This window comes from Oncorhynchus tshawytscha, unplaced genomic scaffold, assembly GCF_018296145.1.
Source record: "Oncorhynchus tshawytscha isolate Ot180627B unplaced genomic scaffold, Otsh_v2.0 Un_contig_6405_pilon_pilon, whole genome shotgun sequence".
NCBI classification, from domain to species: domain Eukaryota; kingdom Metazoa; phylum Chordata; class Actinopteri; order Salmoniformes; family Salmonidae; genus Oncorhynchus; species Oncorhynchus tshawytscha.
In genome coordinates this window covers 76,799-87,789 of record NW_024609638.1, presented here as the reverse complement: position 1 = coordinate 87,789, position 10,991 = coordinate 76,799, and the positions used below count along the sequence as shown (strand labels likewise).

The window sequence follows — 10,991 nt, the reverse complement described above, 5'->3', positions numbered from 1 at the left end:
GGTTTGACCATGTACATCCCAGTCAGCACATTGTATTGGATCTGTATAAAGACCACATTGAAAATGGGCTGCATTTTCCCTCTTGAATTTTTTTTTTAGGCACAAATGAAGAAATGCAACTAGCTATGTGGTCACATTTTATAATTAGATACATAAAATACAGTACATCTTTTTTTCTGACATGCTGTTGATGCGTGTTATTGTCTTAAAATCCTGACTAGGCCACTTTATAAATGTGTCAACCAACCACAGAACTCACACTTCTTGTTTCTATGCCCTGCTACGCCAGTAAGTTGACTCACTGTACAATACCTCTCCTCTTCACTCTGTAAGTACGCTACAGTATATTATATTGTTTACTTTAATGTTATTGTTATTATCATTGTTATTATTTGATGTTTTAGCCATAAATCACATGGTACGACTTACTGAATCATTTAACTTTTTGTTTAGTTTTGACCTGTGTTTAGGTTGTTACATAAGGGCCAGTATCACGAAGTGTCTCAGAGAAGGAGTGCTGATCTAAGATCAGGTCCCCCTAGTCCATATAATAATGATCTATAAAGTTAAACTGATCCTAGATGAGCACTCTTAGTCTACTCTGAGACACTTTGTGAATATGTACCCTGGACTGTTTTAATGGATCAGGTGGAGTTATTCACCAGCTATAGAGTGAGTTGTTGTTTATGTTTCTAAGACTGCAGGGTGGGAGATGCAACAATGGTCTTGAGAACAGCAGGAAGTGTGTTGGGGGTCTTTCTCTGGTCTATAGCAGGTATGGTCTCATTCTTTACTGTTTTAGTTATATTATCTTAATGTTATTCTGTTGTGTTCAGTGACATCGTCTGTTAGGCATTTATCTTTCACACCTCACTGAGTGATGCTTATGTGTGGTTTCCATTCACACTCAACTCAGAAACTACAGGACGGCAACAAAGTGTGGACAAACCCTACTGTCAGTGTAAGCCAATAGACCTTTGCTTAATGTAATATCCTTGTGTTGTGTGACTGTGTGTTTCAGTTGTACTGGGTCAGGATGGCTGGAGTGTTACATACACCCCTCAGAGTATCTGTACCTTGAAGGGGTCAACAGTGGAGATGTCCTGCTCTTACACATATCCCAGTGGTTATATCGTCACATCAACCTTCTGGTTCACTAAAAATGATGCTGAGGGGAATCCTGTTAGTCTGAGTGATGACGCAGACTACAAAGCTCGTGTGACGTATCATAAAGATAACAAGAATGACTGCACTCTGAGAATCACAGACCTGAGAGAGAGTGACTCAGCTACGTACATGTTCAGATTTATAACAGATCAGACTGGAGGGAGATTTACTGGCAACCCTGGAGTCACTCTGTCTGTCACAGGTACAGTGATATTCTTCTGTCAATTTAGTTCTGGAAATTGTAGTGTTTTGTCTTCAAAAAATAAATGTCATGTGACTAGAAAAGATGTCAGATGACTAATAGTTGTAATGTGTTGTGATCTCCTCCAGATCTGCAGGTGAAGGTGACTCCTTATTCAGTTGTATCAGCGTGGAAGACACTGACTTGCACCACCTGTGTTCTGACTGGTAACCCCACCTACATCTGGTACAAGAACGGACAGATAGTAACTGACAACACTTCTCCCTATTCAGTCTACCCTGATGCTGCAGACAGCTACTCCTGTGCTGTAAAATCCAATGAGGATCTCCACACTCCTGCAGTGTGTGAGTATGGATTCAACTCAGTATTCTAGTAGAACTTTTCAAGTATATCTATTCTGTCTCCTAAACAGTCCTCACAGTTATCTAACATAACTAACACAGGATTATTGCAGGTCATGATTGTATAAGTAACGTCCTCTTGTCATTATGTTTCAGGTGTTCAGGATCAGAGCTGCAACAGAGTAACTTATATTGACAAGAGTATCTGTGCCTTGAAGGGGTCATCAGTGGACATATCCTGTACTTATTCCAGTTATCATCCGATCAAAACAACATTCTGGTTTAGAAGTGATAAGTCGGTCCCTGAGGACCTAACCAGAGACCCAGAGTATGCTGGTCGGGCCCTGGAGAACCTTCCCTCCATCCTGAGAATCACGGATCTGAGAGAGAGCGACTCAGCTGAGTATAAATTCAGATTCAACACACAGATCTCAGGATGGGGGTACAGCTTCCCTGGAACAACTCTGTCTGTCACAGGTAAAACTACACTTACAGAACATTATGAAATACTGGCAGTACTACACTTACAGAACATTATGATATACTGGTAATACTACACTTACAGAACATTATGATATACTGGTAATACTACACTTACAGAGCATTATGATATACTGGTAATACTACACTTACAGAACATTATGATATACTGGTAATACTACACTTACAGAACATTATGATATACTGGTAATACTACACTTACAGAACATTATGATATACTGGTAATACTACACTTACAGAACATTATGATATACTGGTAATACTACACTTACAGAACATTATGATATACTGGTAATACTACACTTACAGAACATTGTGATATACTGGTAATACTACACTTACAGAACATTATGATATACTGGTAATACTACACTTACATTATTATATACAGGTAATAGTACACTTACAGACCATTATGATATACTGGTAATACTACACTTACATTATGATATACTGGTAATAGTACACTTACAGAACATTATAATATACTGGTAATACTACACTTACAGAATTGTATAATATGCTGGTAGTATTACAGAACATTATGATTTACTGGTAGTACTATATTTACACAACATTATTCTATAGTGTAACTACTTTATCTCTTGTAGCATTGGGGCGGCAGGTAGCCTAGTGGTTAGAGCATTAGACCAGTAACTGAAAGGTTGCTGGATCGAATCCCTAAGCTGACAAGGTAAAACATCTGTTCTGTCCCTGAACAAGGCAGTTAACCTCTGTTCCCTGGTGTCATTGTAAATAAGAATGTGTTCTCAACTGACTTGCCTAGTAAAATAAAGGTTACATAAATACAAATGAGGTGGAAATATTGAGGGTTGTTCTTTTATGTTTTATTCTCTCTTCATTCAGACCTGCAGGTGAAGGTGACTCCTGCTGCAGAGGGACAGAAGACACTGACCTGTAGCACCACCTGTACTCTGACTGATAACCCCACCTACATCTGGTACAGGAACGGACAACGTCTAGATGAGTCTACTTCCCTGCAATACTCTGTCAATAATTCTTATTCAGACAGTTACTCCTGTGCTGTAAAAAGCCATGAGGACATCCAAGCTCCTGCAGTGTGTGAGTGTGAATGCAATTAGTTCTCTACTTAACAAGTATCAAACATTTAAGGCCAACGAGAAGGGACAAATTAAATAGAAATGACAACGTCATACACTCTTAGAAAATAAGGATACAGTAAAGTTTTCCCAATCATCACAAAACTATCAAATAAAGGTCTACAATGTGAAGGTACATTTCTGTTTCAAGGATACAAACATATGTGTGTATCTAAATACATTTAAAGTACAACTATGAATCTTTCCCACCTAAAATGAGGTAGATGTTTGTTACTGGGGTGGCACTCTAAAAAGGCAAATTTGTACCATCATTATTATCATCATTATATTTCCCAGCATGCTCTACTACAGGTTGATCAACTTAAAAAAATATATATCTGTGTTTTTGCATGTAAATTGATTGATTGATCAATCTACACAGATTAATTTTATGCTATGCTAAATTAAATAATGTACATTTTTCTAAACTAATGAATCAGCTTTGTTAGATTTTTTTCAGCAGCCGGATAAGACTCCTCACAATGTTCCTACACCTGACAGTCATTATGAATGCAGATGGCGTGTGAATAATATTCAAACTGATTGGATATCCTAACTCTGGCTGGATTCCAGTGTGACAAATCACAATGCAAGCCAGCTTTTTCAGAAATCCCGGTTGGAAGATTTCTGAAATGGGAGAAAATTTGTTAAAATCTGGGAATTTGGGGAAAGTTACTTGATTTTTTTGAGCCTACTTGCAGGCCTGATGTGGCCTGTTAACCACGAATTTCAAGCCACTGTATTAGAGTAAAACTAGTCTTCAAAATAAGGCCTCATGAGATATGTAATGTATTGTCATAAAGAGTTTCATTTTAATAATATACGCCTAGGAACTCAGGACTGAAAATTTGACAATTCAACAACCATGTCTCCGTCACTAACAAGTAACTCTACAATTCACACAAACTGGATAATTATATTGGAGGCATGGCTTAGTGGGTGCATGGTGTTCAGATAGTTATTTTTGGCCACCCATGAGTGGAAGTGTTGTACCAGTTTAAATGATCAATGGTAGAGGTACAGTTTTGCCACAGACAAGGAACAAATAGCTTTGCAATGCTTTTGTACCTGTGGCGAAAGGTACAATCTGTGTTATGAACTGGGGTACAATCCTGTACACTACCAGTCTAAAGTTTGGACACCTTCTCATTCAAGGGTTTTCTTTATCTGTACTATTTTCTACATTGTAGAATAATGTGTGCAAGGCTGTCATAAAGGCAAAGGGTGGTTACTTTGAAGAATCTGAAATATAAAATATATTTTGATTTGTCTAACACTGTTTCAACTACATGATTCCACGTGATATTTCATAGTTTGGATGTCTTCACTATTATTATACAATGTAGAATTTAGTAAAAATAAAGAAAACCCTTGAATGAGTAGGTGTGTCTTTTTTGACTGGTACTGTACCAATAACCAGTGGTGGTTCGAGCTTGTATGCCCCCCTAAAAAAAACGCCATCCTGGGCTAACTGTAATTTTTATACAGACATTTGGAACAACACAAATATAAAATCATTTAAAAAACATTTAAAACTGTAGAAATATAAAAAATACATACAAAAATAAGTAACAAAGACAAATAGAAACAAATTGTAGTATTTAAATACAAATAAAAAAGAATCAAATTATTACCCTGTTGCTAACAAATAAACCACACAAATATAACTAAATTGCACAAATCATATATCACACAAATACACAACTAGAATAACACACTTATAAAGAAGAGAACCTGATTATTACACTACTGCACTTCAAACAAGAAACACACAAACTAAAGTATACAACTAAGTGCATTACTAATTGCATTAGTACTGTACAAAGTTAGAGGCAACTCAGACAAGGTTAATTGACCCACAGTCCCACACGGTGACATGATATCATTGACCCACAGTCCCACACGGTGACATGATATCATTGACCCACAGTCCCACACGGTGACATGATATCATTGACGTGACATGTGAATGTGGGATAGAAAACCGATCGCTCAAATGTCACCATTCCAATTATTATTTTTGTTTTTTTGTTTTGTGCGGGTTCCCCGTGCCGCCCCCAGCAAGATGCTGCCCCAGGCGGCTGCCTTGAGGTTTTGAGGTCCATTGTGTAGAAAATAGTTTAATAAATCAAGGCTTTGATAAACAGAGGGTACACTGGTGGCACCTGCTGGTCCAAATTATTTAGAGCAGCTAAATTATTATTGTTGACGCCCCACACCCCATATAGCATATGTCTTCTACCAAACCAGTACCAAACTAACCTGGTGGTTGTTCGACGAAACGAAGATTTGGACGTCATTGATCATGTGCTTCTGATAAAGTGATACAGGCATCGGCACGCTGCTTCGAAATACACCGCTTAGCTGTTTCTACACTGCCTCGGAGCTCTGGTATCAAACCTAACATCACCACCTATAACCAAGAGCACAAAGGAGGAGCTTACAGGGTACCACCCCTGTTTCTACACGTGCCTCGGAGCTCTGGTATCAAACCTAACATCACCACCTATAACCAAGAGCACAAAGGAGGAGCTTACAGGGTACCACCCCTGTTTCTACACTGCCTCTGAGCTCTGGTATCAAACCTAACATCACCACCTATAACCAAGAGCACAAAGGAGGAGCTTACAGGGTACCACCCCTGTTTCTACACTGCCTCGGAGCTCTGGTATCAAACCTAACATCACCACCTATAACCAAGAGCACAAAGGAGGAGCTTACAGGGTACCACCCCTGTTTCTACACTGCCTCGGAGCTCTGGTATCAAACCTAACATCACCACCTATAACCAAGAGCACAAAGGAGGAGCTTACAGGGTACCACCCCTGTTTCTACACTGCCTCGGAGCTCTGGTATCAAACCTAACATCACCACCTATAACCAAGAGCACAAAGGAGGAGCTTACAGGGTACCACCCCTGTTTCTACACTGCCTCGGAGCTCTGGTATCAAACCTAACATCACCACCTATAACCAAGAGCACAAAGGAGGAGCTTAAGGGTGGTTTCTACACTGCCTCGGAGCTCTGGTATCAAACCTAACATCACCACCTATAACCAAGAGCACAAAGGAGGAGCTTAAGGGTTGTTTCTACACTGCCTCGGAGCTCTGGTATCAAACCCAACATCACCACCTATAACCAAGAGCACAAGGAGGAGCTTACAGGGTACCACCCCTGTTTCTACACTGCCTCGGAGCTCTGGTATCAAACCTAACATCACCACCTATAACCAAGAGCACAAAGGAGGAGCTTAAAGGGTACCACCCCTGTTTCTACACTGCCTATCTGGTATCAAACCTAACATCACCACCTATAACCAAGAGCACAAAGGAGGAGCTTACAGGGTACCACCCCTGTTTCTACACTGCCTCGGAGCTCTGGTATCAAACCTAACATCAACCTATAACCAAGAGCACAAAGGAGGAGCTTACAGGGTACCACCCCTGTTTCTACACTGCCTCGGAGCTCTGGTATCAAACCTTATAACCAAGAGCACAAAGGAGGAGCTTACAGGGTACCACCCCCATTTCTACACTGCCTCGGAGCTCTGGTATCAAACCTAACATCACCACCTAAACCAAGAGCACAAAGGAGGAGCTTACAGGGAAGATACCACCCCTGTTTCTACACTGCCTCGGAGCTCTGGTATCAAACCTAACATCACCACCTATAACCAAGAGCACAAAGGAGGAGCTTACAGGGTACCACCCCTGTTTCTACACTGCCTCGGAGCTCTGGTATCAAACCTAACATCACCACCTATAACCAAGAGCACAAAGGAGGAGCTTACAGGGTACCACCCCTGTTTCTACACTGCCTCGGAGCTCTGGTATCAAACCTAACATCACCACCTATAACCAAGAGCACAAAGGAGGAGCTTACAGGGTACCACCCTGTTTCTACACTGCCTCGGAGCTCTGGTATCAAACCTAACATCACCACCTATAACCAAGAGCACAAAGGAGGAGCTTACAGGGTACCACCCCTGTTTCTACACTGCCTCGGAGCTCTGGTATCAAACCTAACATCACCACCTATAACCAAGAGCACAAAGGAGGAGCTTACAGGGTACCACCCCTGTTTCTACACTGCCTCGGAGCTCTGGTATCAAACCTAACATCACCACCTATAACCAAGAGCACAAAGGAGGAGCTTACAGGGTACCACCCCTGTTTCTACACTGCCTCGGAGCTCTGGTATCAAACCTAACATCACCACCTATAACCAAGAGCACAAAGGAGGAGCTTACAGGGTACCACCCCTGTTTCTACACTGCCTCGGAGCTCTGGTATCAAACCTAACATCACCACCTATAACCAAGAGCACAAAGGAGGAGCTTACAGGGTACCACCCCTGTTTCTACACTGCCTCGGAGCTCTGGTATCAAACCTAACATCACCACCTATAACCAAGAGCACAAAGGAGGAGCTTACAGGGTACCACCCCTGTTTCTACACTGCCTCGGAGCTCTGGTATCAAACCTAACATCACCACCTATAACCAAGAGCACAAAGGAGGAGCTTACAGGGTACCACCCCTGTTTCTACACTGCCTCGGAGCTCTGGTATCAAACCTAACATCACCACCTATAACCAAGAGCACAAAGGAGGAGCTTACAGGGTACCACCCCTGTTTCTACACTGCCTCGGAGCTCTGGTATCAAACCTAACATCACCACCTATAACCAAAAGCACAAAGGAGGAGCTTACAGGGTACCACCCCTGTTTCTACACTGCCTCGGAGCTCTGGTATCAAACCTAACATCACCACCTATAACCAAGAGCACAAAGGAGGAGCTTACAGGGTACCACCCCTGTTTCTACACTGCCTCTGAGCTCTGGTATCAAACCTAACATCACCACCTATAACCAAGAGCACAAAGGAGGAGCTTACAGGGTACCACCCCTGTTTCTACACTGCCTCGGAGCTCTGGTATCAAACCTAACATCACCACCTATAACCAAGAGCACAAAGGAGGAGCTTACAGGGTACCACCCCTGTTTCTACACTGCCTCGGAGCTCTGGTATCAAACCTAACATCACCACCTATAACCAAAAGCACAAAGGAGGAGCTTACAGGGTACCACCCCAGAGACAAGTGGTTGTACCCTTTTAGCAACAAATATAAACCTTTATTTCTGAGTGTAGATATATGTCTATATTTAATTTGAATTTTAAATGAACCTGTCCAATACATCTATAACATTGAGTCTCGTTATGGTTTCAGGAATTGATCAGTTACATTTTGTTTCAGGTGTTGTGGGTGAGAGCTGTATGAATGTGACTTACACCCATCAGAGTATCTGTGCTTTGAAAGGGTCAACAGTGGACATATCCTGCTTTTACACACATCCCAGTTGGCATAACGTCACAGAAGTGTCCTGGTTCAGCAAATGGGAGACTGGTGTAACTAACGATCTGAGCCTGAACCCAGAGTATGCAGATCGTGTGGAATACCATCGACAAACAGACAAGGACTCCACTCTAAAAATCACAGACCTGAGGGAAAGAGACTCAACTGAGTACAAGTTCAGATTTAAAACAGTTCATGCAGAATGGGGATATACCTTCTCTGGAACAACTCTGTCTGTCACAGGTGTGTACTTTATACTCTACACTCTTAGAAAAAGGTGTTATGTAGAACCTAAAAAGGTTATTTGGCTGTCCTCATAGGAGAACCCTTTGAAGAACAGTTTTGGGATCCATGTAGAGTTCTATATGTGAGAAATGAGAAAATATGTAATTTACTCCTTATTCACAATCTTTCAGGTCTGCAGGTGGCGATGACTCCTGCCACAGTGACTGAGGGACAGAGAGTGACACTGGACTGTAGGACCGTCTGTACTCTGACTGATAACCCCAACCCCTCCTACATCTGGTACAAGTTAGGCCAGCGCCTCACCAACCAAAATAACAGCCTGATCCTCAACCCAGTCAGCAGTGAGGATGCAGGCAGATACTCCTGTGCTGTAGAAGGCTTTGAGGATCTCCACTCTCCTGAAGAGACTCTCACTGTCAAATGTGAGGATTTTTATTGTATTCTTTACTAAATAACATCATCACTTAGGTCCTTACTGCATGTGCTTACACTCTTTCTGTCATTCAGATGGCCCAAAGAACACACTGGCATCAATCCGTCTCTCTGATGAAATAGTGGAGGGCAGTTCAGTGACTCTGACCTGCATCAGTGATGCCAACCCACCTGTGGACAAATACACCTGGTACAAGAAGATTGGAGCCCACTATCAGTCTTTCTCCCATGGAAACACAGAACTACAGCATGTCTTCAGTCACATCCAGTCATCTGACACTGGGGAGTACTACTGTGAAGCCCGGAATGAGATGGGGACACACAGGTCTGAGTCTATCAACATCGATGTGAAATGTGAGTAAAGTACAACTCAATGTTGAAATGTTGGAATCAGTTTAAATGTAAATTAATCCATAAAGCATAGCATAGCCAACATCGGTTCCTTTGAATGTCTTGTCTAAGTGAATCATCTATTGGATAGTTATTTGACTGAACTCATGTTTCTTTTACACCAGATGGCCCAAAGAGCACCTTAGTGTCAGTCAGTCCCTCTGGTGACATAGTGGAGGGCAGTTCAGTGACTCTGACCTGCAGCAGTGATGCCAACCCACCTGTGCAGAGTTATGCCTGGTACAAGAATGGAAGTGCCTATCAGAGTATCTTCTATGGGAACACAGAACCACAGCAGGTTTTCAGCCAAATCAAGTCATCTGACTCTAGACAGTACTACTGCTGGGTCTCGAATGGAATTAGTACGGACAGGTCTCCATCTTTAGACATCGATGTTAAATGTGAGTAAAACATGAGAGTAGCTCAGTGTTTGAATGTTAGCCTGGGTAAGAAAAGGGGGGAGGGGTGGGTGTCTTTGTTAACAACAGCTGGTATGTGTTCTCTAATGTTAAGGAAGTCTTTCTCCCCTGAGTTAGAATACCCCGAGCTGCAGACCACACTATTTACCAAGAGAGTTTTCATCCATATTTATCGTAGCTGTCTATTTACCACCACAAATTGATGTTGGCACTAAAACCACACTCAACAAGCTGTATAGGGCCATAAGCAAACAAGAAAAGACCATCCAGAGGTGATGTTTCTCATGGCTGGTGGTGTCCAACTAGAGGCGTCACAACTCCATGTTACCATTACTTCACACACAGAAATGCATACTCTTCCTCACCCTCCTTTAGGCAAATCTGACCATAACTCTTATACTCCTGATTCCTGCTTACAATAAAAAACTCAAACCGAAAGTTCCAATGACACGCTCAATACGAAAGTGGTCTGATGAAGCGGAAGCTAAGCTACAGGACTGTTTTGCTAGCACAGACTGGAATATGTTTCAGGATTAATCTGATAATTTTGAGGAGTTTACCACATCACCGGTTTCATTAATAAGTACACCAGCGACTTCATCCCTACAGTGACCGTACGTACATATCCCTACCAGAAGCCATTGATTGCAAGCAACATCCATACTGAGCTAAAGGCTAGAGCTACCCCTTTCAATGAGCGGGACACTAATCCAGATGCTTATAAGAAATCCTGCTACGACGTCCAACGAGCCATCAAACAGGCAAAGCGTCAGTCCCGGATGAAGATCGAATCGTACTATGTCGGCTCTCACTCTCGTC

At 42.0% G+C, this 10,991-nt stretch overlaps 1 protein-coding gene across 1 annotated transcript; it reads left to right on the top strand.

Annotated features, from left to right (window-relative positions):
- Positions 1–272: 272 nt before the first annotated feature.
- Positions 273–10,162, top strand: LOC112263376 (B-cell receptor CD22-like). Its single transcript, XM_042316553.1, has 8 exons — positions 273–288; positions 1,022–1,369; positions 1,498–1,713; positions 1,867–2,187; positions 3,079–3,189; positions 9,102–9,353; positions 9,439–9,717; positions 9,879–10,162. The coding sequence occupies exons 1-8, from the start codon at positions 273–275 to the stop codon at positions 10,160–10,162; spliced, it is 1,827 nt and encodes a 608-aa protein (XP_042172487.1).
- The last annotated feature ends 829 nt before the right edge of the window (positions 10,163–10,991 follow it).

Excerpts from the sequence above, each read along its gene's own strand:
- LOC112263376 (XM_042316553.1), top strand. Across the intron at positions 1,714-1,866 it reads TCTCCACACTCCTGCAGTGT|GTGTTCAGGATCAGAGCTGC; the intron begins GTGAGTATGGAT and ends ATTATGTTTCAG. Across the intron at positions 2,188-3,078 it reads AACAACTCTGTCTGTCACAG|ACCTGCAGGTGAAGGTGACT; the intron begins GTAAAACTACAC and ends CTCTTCATTCAG.